The 13,753-nt window shown below is 39.9% G+C and overlaps 1 protein-coding gene across 1 annotated transcript in view; it reads left to right on the forward strand.

Moving 5' to 3' along the window:
* The first annotated feature begins 393 nt into the window (after positions 1-393).
* The window catches only part of ubtd2 (ubiquitin domain containing 2), a 72,833-nt gene continuing 59,473 nt past the window's right edge, over positions 394-13,753 (forward strand). Inside the window, exon 1 of the mRNA XM_059990194.1 lies at positions 394-574. Coding sequence (XP_059846177.1) covers positions 505-574 — 70 coding nt within the window. The 5' untranslated portion in view covers positions 394-504. The remainder of the gene's footprint in view (positions 575-13,753) is intronic.

Raw genomic sequence — 13,753 nt, forward strand, 5'->3', positions numbered from 1 at the left:
GGTCATCCACCAGAATCCACAAAGTTACAAACAAACGACCCAGAAAATGCATGAGAAAAAGCAGCCAGGCTATGGATATCATGCACATTTGTCTGGGTCAGTATACAGTATTTCTTTCTGCAGATTGTTAAATACTAAGAGATGGCTATGCAGGAATTTTATTGAAGAACATGCTGAATGGGCCGTTTCTGTACCATGATATTTTGATATATTGGATGGGAGGGAAGGCTTGGGAGTAAAATTACTTATCCGGCAAGGAGCAGCACTCCACTCGACTCCTTCACTCTGCCAAATCTCCAACACGCTGACGTCGTCCCCGAGCGTCATGACGTCCGGCCGGAGTGGGTCGCGGGGCCGCGCCCGCAGGAGGCGAGGGCTCGGGGACGCGGGCGGCGGCCGCGCGCTGGGGGGGAGGAGCCGCGGGAGTGCGCGGCTGAGCAAGCCAGTGCCGGCTGAGGCTGCGGGTGGTAGTTGGTCTGTTGTAAAAGTGACAACAGCTCACCCATGGGAGGTTGTGTGGGCTCTCACCATGACTCCTCGGGCAGCTTGAACGAAAACTCGGACGGCACGGGAGGTAAGAGAAACCGGTGGTGGTTAGCGGCGACAATGCTCCCCCTTTCAAGTTGATATTTTGGTTAGTTTTTTGGGCTGGTGTTTCTGGGTCTCCCCGGTGGTGTGAGTGTGAAAGTCTGAGTATGGGCCTCACACTGGCTCCGTAACCCCTTCCCTTCCCCGGTCCGGCCCGGGCCAACCTCACAGCCTCGGAGTCTCTCCTTCCGTCAGCCCGGGCTAAGTGCAGGAGGATGTATCTCTCTCCGTTCGTCGGCTCGCCTCCCTAGTTTCAGGCTGGGGCTGATGTTCGATCAGAAAGATGCTCCTCTTACCGACCGCGGGATGGCTTCTAGTGGCTGGAAGCTCACGGGAATCTTTTGCCTTTGTCTCTCTGCTGCTCACATTAAAGCATGATGCTTCCTTTCCCCATTAAACCTAAAAGAGACAGTTTTTAAAAGTGATAGAAATGTTACTCCATTCTTTTAGAAAATTGTTCCAATGTTTCACAATTTAGTGTGTAATTAGAAGTACTGATCTGCATTCCCACCTTTCTCTTTTCTATTTTATATAAAATGCATGTTTAGATTTGTAACGTTTTATGAAGCGTTTATTTGGTATATTTTTGTTAAACACGATGTAAGCTGTAAAGTTGCGACTAGCAACCCAATTCATAATGGTGATACTATTCTTAAAACTACAACCTGACTTCATGACATGGGCCTCTTGCGAGCTGTACAATTTTGTAGTTTTGTTTATGCTGTAAAGTTCAGAAATAAAAGCTTAATAAGAAATTAATTAAACTAGTAATTGATTTTGAAAAGGAAAAAGGTCTTGCATCTGCTTTACAGTACTACATTTTTTTTTAATTCTTGGCATTTTGACCATGAAAATCTATCAAAAAGTTTTCTCCAAATGTTCTCTTGATTTGCTGTGAAATTTCAGTAGGGTAACAAAGTTTTTGGAAAAAATGATGGCCAGCTAACTTTTTTCATGAATAACAAAACTACTTGGTGAGAAGTTGTTTTGTTATACTCTTAAATCGGTTTTTTTAAATGGCAGATTATTGATCCTTAAAAAGGAAATGTGTTTTACGAGTGCATTATATTTAAGCCATTATTTTCTAAGGTATTATAGTTTGCATTCTAAATTTTTCCTCACTGACTCCCAAGCTTTGAATTTAAGAAGTCCCATGGCATTCTGAAGCTTTGGGTTAGGAGTTTGTTACTTTTTACTATGCCCCTTTTCAGATGGAAAGACTACCTGAGCAATTGCATCCCATCCCAATTCTTCACTAAATATCAAATAAAAGTAAATATTCCTCTTCTAGGTGAGTATGAGTACAACCTGTCAAACAAAGTTTGACCTGAAGGGAACTCCCCCCCCCCCCCCCCAAAATAGTAGCTAGAATTGGTGCTAGCTCCTTAATGGTGTGAAAAGTGTGATCAAAAATGTTATCCGCTGGAATTTGCTCAAATTTTGAACCAGTTTGATAACTCCTGAAACATGGGGGTCCAAATAGCAAAACCGCCATGCACAAAATAATTGATTTTATGGAATAAGATGATAGTAACTGCTTTGAGGGGAAAGAGGGGAACAATGCATGTTGATCTTCAGAAGGCTTTTATTATTGCCCCATGCTGGAGTTGGGCAGAGAGGTTAAAGGAATTGGAATAATATCTTGATGTGGATTGAAAATTGAAGGAATGGCGAGTGAAAATATTTCCTTGGATGAGGCATCTAGAACCAGTGATCAGTCTCAGAATTAGAAGTGGTCTGTTTAGAATAGACATTTATGAGAAATTTATTGAATTAGAAGGCAGTCTTTCTGACAAGAATTGTGGAACCTTGGTCATTGTGTTAATAGCAACACAGTTCCTGGATTTGAGAGATCTGTAAGTAGGGCAGGGAAATGGCACTGTGGTAGAAAATCACTTGTCACGCCAATAAATGGCAGACCATATCCAAAGATTGCATGTCCTGATCCTGCACACCCCCACCCCTGTTCCTTATCCTTTTATTTCTTATGCAAGTATGAGGAGTGTACAGGTAATTTATATTTGACATAAGTGCAAGGTATAAATTCAAAATGAAGACTGTCATTGGTAGACTTGTGGCAACAAGTGCCCTGCAGTGCTTTTCTCTAGAATATGGATCTTGATGTAGAAAGCACATTTTGAGAATAAGAAATAGGTCACTTAGCAGGAAGAAAAGTTCCTGTAGCAGTGTAGTAAATTTTTGAATGTTCAACTCAGGAGGATGTGAATGCCTTTTCGTAGTTATATGCAGAACATATGATAAATTTCTGGATAATAAAGTGAACAATGGATATGGGGATAAGGTGAGAAAATAACATAGAAATCTGCAGCCCATTACAGGCCCTTCAGCCTACTGCGTTGTGCTGACCATGCAACCTACTCTAGAAAGTGCCTAGAATTCCCTTACCGCATAGCCCTCTATTTTTCTAAACTCCATGTACCTATCTAATTGTCTGTTAAAAGACCCTATTGTATCTGCCTTTACCACTGTTTCTCATGGTGCACTCCATGACCCCACCACTCTGACATCCCCTTGTTTCTACTTCCAAGCATGTTAAAACTGTGCCCCCTCGTTAGCCATTTCAGCCCTGGGAAAAAGCCTCTGACTATCCACATGATCAATGCTTCACATCGTCTTATACACCTCTATCAGGTCACCTCTTATCTTCTGTCACTCCAAGGAGAAAAGGCCAAGTTCACTCAACCTATTCTCATAAGGCATGTTCTCCAATCCAGGCAACATCCTTGTAAGTCTCCTCTGCACTTTCTGCATAGTATCCATATCCTTCCAGAACTGAAGGCAGACCAAGTGGGTCTAACTAAGGTCTTATATAGCTGTAACATTACCTCACAGCTCTTGAACTCAGCCCCATGGTTGACAAAGGCCAAAGCACCATATGCCTTCTTAACAACACTGTCAATATGCTCTGCAGCTTTGAGTGTCTTTTGGACATGGATCCAAAGATCTCGCTAATCCTCCACACTGCCAAGAGTCTTGCCATTAATATTGTATTCGGTCTTCAAATTTGTCCTACCAAAATGAACCACTTCACACTTATCTGAGTTGAACTCCATCTGCCACTTATCAGCCCTGTTCTGCAACCTATCAATGTCCCGCTGTAACCTCTGTCAACCCTCTAGACTATCCACAATACCCCTAAATTTTGTGTCATCAGCAAGTTTACTAACCCACTCTTCAGCTTCCTCATCCAGGTCATTCATAAAAAAAATCACTAAGACGAAGGGTCCCAGAATCGATCCCTGCAGAACACCACTGGTCACTGTCCTCCATGCAGAATACAAACCATCTAAACCACCCTTTGCTTTCTGAGGGCAAGCCAATTCTGGATTCACAAAGCAAGGTCTCTTTGGATCCCATGCCTCCTTACTTTCCGAATGAACCTTGTACAGGGAACCTTATCAAATGCCTTATTTAAATCCATATACACAACATCCACTGCTCTACCTTAATAAATGTGTTTGTTACATCCTCAAGAATTCCGTCAGGTTTGTAAGGCAAGACCTGCCCTTGACAAAGCCATTCTGACTATCTCTAATAAGATTATGTCACTGCAAATGCTCATAAATTCTGCCTCTCAGGATCTTCTCCAACAACTTGCCCATTGCTGAAGTCAGACTTGCTGGTTTATAATTTCCTGGGTTATCTCTACTCCCTATTTTGAACAAGGGAACAACATTTGCAACCTTCCAGTCCTCGGGTACTTCTCCCATCCCTATTGATGATGCAAAGATCATTGCCAGAGGCTCAACAATCTCCACCCTTGCTTCCAACAGTAGCCTGTGGTATGTCTCGCCTGGTCCTGGTGACTTACCGAACTTAATACCTTTCAAAAGCTCCAGCACATCCACTTTCTTAATGTCTATACACTCAAGTATTTCAGTCCACTGCAAGTCATCCCCACAATTGCCAAGGTTCTTTTCACTGGTGAATACTGATGCAAAGTAGTCACTGAGTACCTTTGCTCCTTCCTCCAGCCCTATGCACATGTTTTTGCTATTGCTCCTGATTAGTCCTATTCTCGCATAGCTCATCCTCTTGCTCTTCACTTACTTGTAGAATACCTTGGGTTTTCCTTAATCCAGCTCGCCAAGGCCTTCTCATGGCCCCTTCTAGCTCTGTTAATTTCATTCTTGAGCTCCTTCCTGGCACCCATGTAATTTTCTAGAGTTCAGACAGTACCTAGTTTCTTGAACCTTTCATAACCTTTTCTTTTTAACTCGATTTTCTACACCCTTTGTACACCATGGTTCTTTTACCCTACCATCCTTTCCATGCCTCAGTGAAACACATATGCAGAACACCTTGCAAATGTCCCCTGGACATTTTGCTGAATTTCTGCCGTATATTTCAATGAGAATATCTGTTCCCAATTTACGATTCCCAGGTTCTTGCCTAATAGCATACTTCCCCCTACCCCAATTAAATGATTTCCCAAATTTTTTGCTTCTATCCCTCTCCACCACTCTCGTAGAGTTGTGATTACTACCTCCAAAATGCTCTCCCACCAAGAGATCTGACACCTGACCAGGTTCGTTTTCTAATACTGATCAAGTACAGCACTCTAGTTGTCTTATCTACATATTACGTCAGAAAACCTTCATGCACACACCAAACAAACTCCACCCATCTAAACCCCTTGCTCTAAGGAAATACCAGTCAATATTAGGAAAGTTTAAAATCTCCCCCATCACAACAGGCCTATTATTGTTGCACCTTTCCAGAATCTACCTTCTTATCTGCTCGATGTTTTTGTACTATGAGGGTGAGGGAGGTCTATAAAATTACCCAGTATAGTTATTGACCCCTTCCTGTTTCTGAATTCCAGACACAATAACTCAGTAGACAGTCCCTCCATTACTTCCTCCTTTTCTGCAGCCCTGATTAGCAATGCAAGTCCCTCACCTCTTTTACCTCTTCTCCCCCCCTCCTTTTTGAAACATTTAAAGCCCGGCACAGTCAGCAGCCTCTCCTGCCCCGAGACATCCAAATCTCCCTCCGTAATGACCACTCTGGGATAAAAGGTAAACTTTGATCTCGAAGAATGTTGGAGCAGGTTCAAAGGTTCAAGTGGCCTGTATTACTCCTTCTGTTCACTGGTTATTACATCTTTTACATTTAATCATGCAAGCTATCAGTGGAAAATTCTTCACCTGCTTGACTTGGACCAAGCTCAGTGGTGATGACCATTATTTCATCATCATGAATTGCTGCAGTGGTTCCTCTGTGCAATATATTCAATTCACAAAATGGCACAAAAATTGATGCACAGAGGCCATTCATTCCGTCAGAACTACAGTGTGTTGATTGAAAAAGACCTATCTGGTCTACTCTGATGTTTTACAAGTAGGCCTGTAACTGATGCTCACAACTCTTTAAGTATACACAAGCTACTTAAATATGAGTGCTTCTGATGCTTGCAGATTTCTGTCATCTAACCATCCTCATTTGATTTGAAATATCATTCTCCTATCACATATGAATTGTCAAAAGTTACTCCATATACATCCCTGGAGCATACTCCAGATCCTCCTTCTGCTCCCCTAACTTTGTATTCTACCACCTTCCCCCTTCCTTTCCAGTCCTGAAGGAGGGTCTCAGCCTCACCTGCTGAGTTCCTTCAGAATTTTATACTACATACTACCTTGAGGTTCATTTTCTTGCAGGTATTTATGGGGGAGAAAAGAAATACAATAGAATTTTATGAAAACACTACATGAATAAAGACTGGCAAACACCATTGGAAAAAAATAAACAGCAAATAAAACTAATGCTGAGAACTTGAGTTGTAAAGGGTACTTGGAAGTGAGTCTATAGTTGGCAGACTAAGTTCAGAATAGTGGTGAAAGACCACCACCATTTTTCTGTTTGAGCCATATATGGCATTGTGCAAAGTCTTAGGCACTATGTGCCCAAAATTTTTGCACAACTGTAGTAATTTTATGTATTACTCTGTACTACAAAAAAAAACAAGTTCCATGACACATATGAATGATAAACCTGGGTGCTATTGTGCATGGAGTGTGGGAAGGGGACAGGGAGAGGGGAAATGATGGTTGGAAGAGGAGAGGGGGTTGGAAGGACCAGAGAGAGACATTGTATAATCAAAATAAGCCAGTTGTTTGGAGTTAAATGACCTTGCCTGGTGTCTCGGTGCTGGGTGTGTATGCACCCATGTCACCACCCTCGTCCTCCCCCCACCCCGGAGGCTCGGCATTCGTTCTCTGCCGTATGTCCCATGCCCCTCCCAATGCTGTCCATCTTCGCCATTCCCAACGTCCTTTGCTCACACCATCCCACCAGATTTACCAACTCACTCTCTGCTCCACACTGACGATTAACAGTACTACGCAAAAGTCTTGGGCACCCTAGCTATAGTCCTGTACTATTCACATTGTTAACATCAGGAAGAACTTACAGAAGCCCAAAGGCTCACACTGAGATTCAGGAACAAATTCTTCCCCTCTGTCATCCAATTTCTAAATAGATATTGAACCCATGAACACTATCACACTTTTTAATTTCTGTTTTTGCACTATTTTTAATTAAACTATTTATAAAACATTTACTGAAATTGATTTTATTTTTTCTAAATTTATCATGTTTTGCATTTTACTGCTGTCGCTAAGCTAACAAATTTCACAATATATGCTGATGATATTAAACCTGATTCTGATTGTGTTACAGTCAATGAAATAAAAACACCATATATTTTTAGAACTTCGAGAAATCCTAGAACTTTCTATCCAACATCATTGCATGAGTAGCTTCACTCTAAACACTATTAATTGTTGAAAAAAAATAATGGTTTCTTGTCCCTTCTTTTGAGAGCAATTGTGGTTAGGAAGCTTCTTGAGTAAAGAGAAAGCTGAGCGATAACTAACAGTACCCAATAAAATATATTCATGCTTATGACCTTGCAGTTGCAATATATGCAGTTCAAGAAAATTGATGAACCTGTTGACCTCCTGATTCAGTTTGGCAGATTGATCCCTCCAAAGTTTTGCAGAAAAATTCGATTTTAATATATCTACCTTGTCTGTTTATAAAGTTGACTCACCCTGGTTTAAAATTGTAGTTGAGATGTTTACCATTGGGTTCTCTAAAATTAGAGTATATGCTTTGACTTAATCTTTGGCCATTTGATACCGCATTGCTTTTAATGGACATATATTAAGAGATTATAGTCACCTGTATATAATTCCACTGTATTTTTAAAAGTACAATGTTTTTGGCAGGGCTACACATCTTAATTGAGTAATACCTCGGCAATGTCAACAACATGGCTGCTACGGTACTACTAGTAGTAGTAAGTCGTACCAAGCTACTAAAAGTAGTGGATATGGTCCATTTCATCATAGGTAAACTCCTCTCCATCATTGAGCGTTGTCGCATGAAAGCAGCATCCATCATCAAGGACCCCCTCCACCCAGATCATCCTCTCTTCTTGCTACTGCCATCAAGAAGAAGGCACAGAAGCCTCAAGGCTCTCACTACCAGGTTCAGCAACAGTTATTACCCCTCAGCCATCAGGTTCTTGAACCAAAAAGGATAACATCACTTGCCCCATCACTGAAATGTTACTACAAACTATGGACTCACTTTCAGGGATTCTTCAACTCATGTTCTTGATATTTATTGCTCTTTTATTTTTTATTATTTCTTGTTTTTTGTATTTGCACAGTGTGTTCACTTCTGCACATCAATTAAATGCCAAGTTGATCTGGTCTTTCATTGATTCTATTGTGATTATTATTCTAATATGGAATTATTGAGGATGCCCACAAGAAAATGAATCTCAGTGTTGTAAATGGTAACATATGTACTTTGATAATTAACTTACATTGAACTTGGTTTATTTGGGATGGTGAATTCTGATGCACTTTGTGCAGTAGCTAAACCTGAATACAAGTTGCTGTGCAGAAACAAGTTCAGGTTTAATTGTTATTCAGTGTATCATCCACAACAACAAGGGAGTTATTTCTCTTAACTTGAACAAAATATTTAATTGGTTAATGAAACATGTGACTCCATCCGATCCATTGCCTGCATTTTCTTTCAGTGAAGTAAATATAAACATCCATCATTTCATGTCAGTACAAGTTAAGGTGTCTATCATCTTGGAGCTTAAAAACGGAAGTATATTGTTACAATTGTGCAAGTCATTAATGACCAACAAATCTCCTCCCCTTACTTAAGAAATCTGAAAGATTTTCAGTTGGCTACTTCCTGGGACTGAGCAGCTAAAAGAATTGGCTCTGTATAATGAGGGGTGAGGGTGATTTTATTGAAGTATGTAAAATCTTAGGGACATGGCAAGGTAAACATTGTGATACTTCCACTAATGGGAGGTAGTTACAAGATCAGGAGACTGTCTGTCTTTTCTAACTGTGTTGCGTGGCAATGTCTTGCAGAGTGTGGTGAATCTATGAAGCTTTATAACAAGAAGGCTAGGTTACTGATAACTAAATGGAAGTAGATTTATTTTTGAGAAATCAAGGAATCAAGGTCTATAGGGAACTGGCACAGAAGAGGATTTGAGGCTTACAGCGTATCAGCCATAGTTATTAATGAAAGGCTTGAGAGGCCAAATCGGCTGTTCCTAATTTTGTATGTTCTGAACAATAACTTTACCACTTTGTTTTCAACTGATTTAGTACACTCTTTTTGCCAGTGGAAAGCGAAAAACAGAAAAATGCCTCCTGGTCCTTTGTGATGTTTCATTTGACTCTTTCCATCTCCCCAATTATTAGCTAGCCACACCACTTCTGAAAGCTCAGTCCACTGTCATTCTTTGAGCAACTAATTAAGTTCCAGGAGACCACAGAAATTGGAAGATGCTATACTATATTTCCCTATCTGGTACATTCAATGAATTTAACCATAATCATACTGTTTCTATTTTTGACTAATTGAATTTATTGGGCAACTGGTGTTTTTTTTTCTAAGTTGAGGTCCCATAATGAAAAGTGTATTGCTCACAAATCAATATCACCACCTGCTTCCACTTTAGTTATAATCTGTATTTATATTGAATCAAAACAATAGTAAAACTTAAAGCACAATGGGAAAATCAACAAAGAAAATTTCTACCGAGTGAAATATTTCAACAAATGATCAAAAGCTTAAGCAGACAGAAAAAAGTTATAAAGGATGTAATGAGGGACAATACAGAGGATTTGAAAAGGAATTCAGGAGGTCGTCTTCATGAGCATAGTTGCTAATGGGGGGGAAGGGTGAGTGATGCTACAGAATATTTGTAAACATGGATGAAAATTATGAAACGAGGCTTTGGTTTAATCAGTGTAGATTGTCAGCTATTTCTTGAACTTGGATATTAGAAACAATATATTTTCTGACCAGTTTACAGAGGTAGAAGGTAGAAACCATCTTTTATTCTGTAAATTTGGATGAGTATTTCAGCAATAGATGATCTGAGGCAGTAGTAAAAAAAAATGCATGTATTGACATTATCATCTGTTGCTTTCTATAATTTATTGAAATATCAAAATAGTGAATCTGCACTATAGTTCCACCATCCTATTGACACATACATTTTCATTGATGAGGTTTATAAATTTACTATTTTATGCATACATTATAAGTACTAACTATTGCACCATAGATGTGCGTGACTAGCTTTTAAAGCTCTAAGCTCTGGAAATCCTTTCCTAAGCTTCAGTCTTGCCTTAACTTGCTCTTTTTAAGACATTTTCCTTATGCTTGCTTATCTTAATGATGCTTCCATTGGCTCAGATTTAAATGTTTTTGTCTGATTATAGCTTTGCCAAGTTCCTTGGAATATTTTAATGCTGTCAAGAGTTTTGTAATGTACAATTTTGTTAGATGTGGGTTTTATTCTTTAAAATATTTTAGTTGTGTGAAGTCATTGGATTACCTCACCCTGTTATGATAACAGAGGGCCTATAACCTAGTGATCGGTCAAATATCAAGAGCCTGGACTTCTTTGTCCCTAAGGGACCCAAAACAAGACATTACCAGAATTTCTGCCTTAGCCACAACTGGCAATCTGGGTATGAATTGTGGTCAAAGTATCTGGTTTTCTAAGCAGATATTACAGTTCAAATTTTCGCTCAAACCTTATTTGTCTAACTGTTAGTATATAAACTCCTATGAACCAATTCAACTAGGCTGTTTCGTTTCCTTTGTGTTTATAAACATGATTTAATTAAGAATAACTGTAGCTCATTTATGCAACTGAAAAGGAGTCTTTCAGAGTAAATTACTTTTTCAAAAACAAAGCACACAAACTTATATAAAATGCTTATTATTGCTCTTGCACCAACAAGCTTAATTTGAAGAGTTGGCAAAAGATCACATTTAGCAGAAGTTTGTCATGCTAATTAATTTAATAGTGTGGAGAGTAATTTATGAACAGGCCCAGTTCTAGCAAAATGTTTCTTAAACCAGTGTTTAAAAGAATGCAGAAACATAGTTTTGACAAGATGTAACTTTAAATCCTCAATCTCTCGTGTTCTAAATTCAAGCTTGATTCATGGAGAGTGTAACAAGTATTCTTTCATTCTTCATTGTTTATTTAATTGTCCTCGATATTTTCTAGTTTCCTAATCGCAACATTAGTTCTTAACCAGAATCAGAACTGGGTTTAACATCACCAGCATATGTCTTGAAATTTGTTTATAGCAGTAGTCCAGTGAAATAGTTGACCAATAAATATAGAGAAAAAAACTGAATTACAATAAGGAGATAGATATAAATAAATAGATTAAAATAAGTAGAAACATAGAAAATAGATGCAGGAGTAGGCCATTCGGCCCTTCGAGCCTGCACCGCCATTCAGTATGATCATGGCTGATCATCCAACTCAGAACCCTGTACCTGCTTTCTCTCCATACCCCCCGATCCCTTTAGCCACAAGGGCCATATCTAACTTCCAATGAACCGGCCTCAACTGTTTCCTGTGGCAGAGAATTCCATAGATTCACCACTCATCTCGGTCCTAAAAGGCTTCCCCTTTATCCTTAAACTGTGACCCCTCATTCTGGACTTCCCCAACATCGGAAACAATCTTCCTGCATCTAGCCTGTCCAATCCCTTTAGAATTTTATACGTTTTATAAGTTTTTATAAGCAGTGCAAGAAAAAACAAAAATAAAAAAGTAGTGTTCATGAGTTAAATGTCCATTTAGAAGTTCGATGGCTGAGGGCAGCATGCTGTTCCTGAATCGCTGAGTGTGTGCTTTCAGGCTTCTATACCTTCTTCCCAATGGTAACAGTGAGAAGAGGGCATGTCCTGGGTGGTGAGGGTCTGTAATGATGGATCTTCCAAAGGCACCGCTCCTTGAAGATGTCTCGGATACTCCAGAGGCTAGTACCCATGATGGAACTGACTGGTTTTACAAGTTGCAGTAACTTCGAACTTGCACAGTTGCACCCCCCACCCCCCGCCCCAATACCAGACGTTGATGCAGCCAGTCAGTACATTTATAGAGGTTTTCGAGTGTTTTAGTTGACAAACCAAATCTTCTCAAACTCATCATGAAACATAGCCTCTGTCTTGACTTCTTAATAGCTGCATCGACATGTTGTGACCAGATTAGGTCCTCAGAGATGTTAACACCCAAGAACTTGAAATTGCTCACTCTCTCCACTTCCGATCCCTCTGAAGATTGGTTTGTGTTCCCTCAAATTGTCCTTCCTTAATCTTCAATCAGTTCTTTGGTCTTGGTGACATTTGAGTGCAAGGTTGTTGCTGCAACACCACTGAACTAACTCGTATATCTTCTGTATGTCTTTTCACCATCTGAAATTCTGCCAACAATGGTTGTATCATCAGCAAATTTATGGATGGCATTTGAGCTATGCCTAGCCATAAAGTCATGGGTGTAGAGAGAGTAGAGTAGTGGGCTAAGCACACATCCCTGTGGTGTACCAGTGTTGGTTGTCAGTGAGGTAGAGATGTTATTTCCAATCCACAGAGATTGTGGTCTTTCGGTTAGGAAGTCGAGGATCCAGTTGCAGAATGGGGTGCAGAGGCCTAGGATCTATAGCTTTTCAATCAGGACTGTAGGAATGATGGTGTTAAATGCTGAGCTATAGTCAATAAACAGCATCCTGACATAGGTATTTGTATTGTCCAGGTGAACCAAGGCCGCATGGACAGCCATTGAGATTGTGTCTGCTGTAGCCCTATTGTGATAGGCAAATTGCAGTGGGTCCAGGTCCTTCCTGAGACAGGTGTTGATTCTAGTCATGACCAACCTCTCAAAGCATTTTAACCGTAGATGTGAATATAACTGGATGATGGTCATTAAGGCAGCTCACACTGCTCTTCTTGGGCATCGGTATAATTGTTGACCTTTTGAAACTGGTGGGAACTTCGAACCATAGCAGTGAGAGATTGAATATATCTTTGAATACTCCTGCCAGTTGGTTAGATCAGTTTTTCAGAGCCTTACCAGGCACTTCATCAGGCCTAGCCACACAGTCATGGGTGTAGAGAGAGTAGAGCAGTGGGCTAAGCACACATCCCTGCATTAATATTCTGTAATAACTATCTGTTTCTATTCTTAAAAACAGTTTTATGGTGGCTTGCATCTGACAGCAGTCAGCATGATTTATTGTGTAAACAAACGGCTAAACTCATGACACTGTACCATGTTGTCCACAAGTAGACAGCTTCAGGTGCCAGATTAGCGTCTTTACCAATCCTATGAAAGCTGACAGTTTTTGGGGAAACTTAATTAAAAATATCTGCTGGTTTATGGAAAATAAGGGGAATTGGCAATTGTTATGTGCTCAACAGTATTACATCAATTTTATTAAGCCACTGCCTGCAGGACAACATGAAAGTTTGTATTAAAAGCCTTTAACTGTGACTTTGCAATGAAGAATTTAAGGTTTTTTTTCCATCAAATATCTGTTTAGAATTTGTCTTCTAATTGTTTTAAGGTGTTTTCTGCACGCATAACGTATACAATTATTATTTGAACTTGGAAGCCACAGTATTGAACCAATTGTTGGCCTCCCATCAAGACATAGAAATGACAGCTCAAAATGCTGAGAATACACATTAAATTTAATCTTTATTTAACAATTCAAAGCAATTCACTTTAAGTTTAGACCTTCCTGCCCTCTGTTCAAGTCAAGTCACTTTTGTTGTCATT

This window comes from Hypanus sabinus, chromosome 15, assembly GCF_030144855.1.
Source record: "Hypanus sabinus isolate sHypSab1 chromosome 15, sHypSab1.hap1, whole genome shotgun sequence".
Lineage (NCBI taxonomy): Eukaryota > Metazoa > Chordata > Chondrichthyes > Myliobatiformes > Dasyatidae > Hypanus > Hypanus sabinus.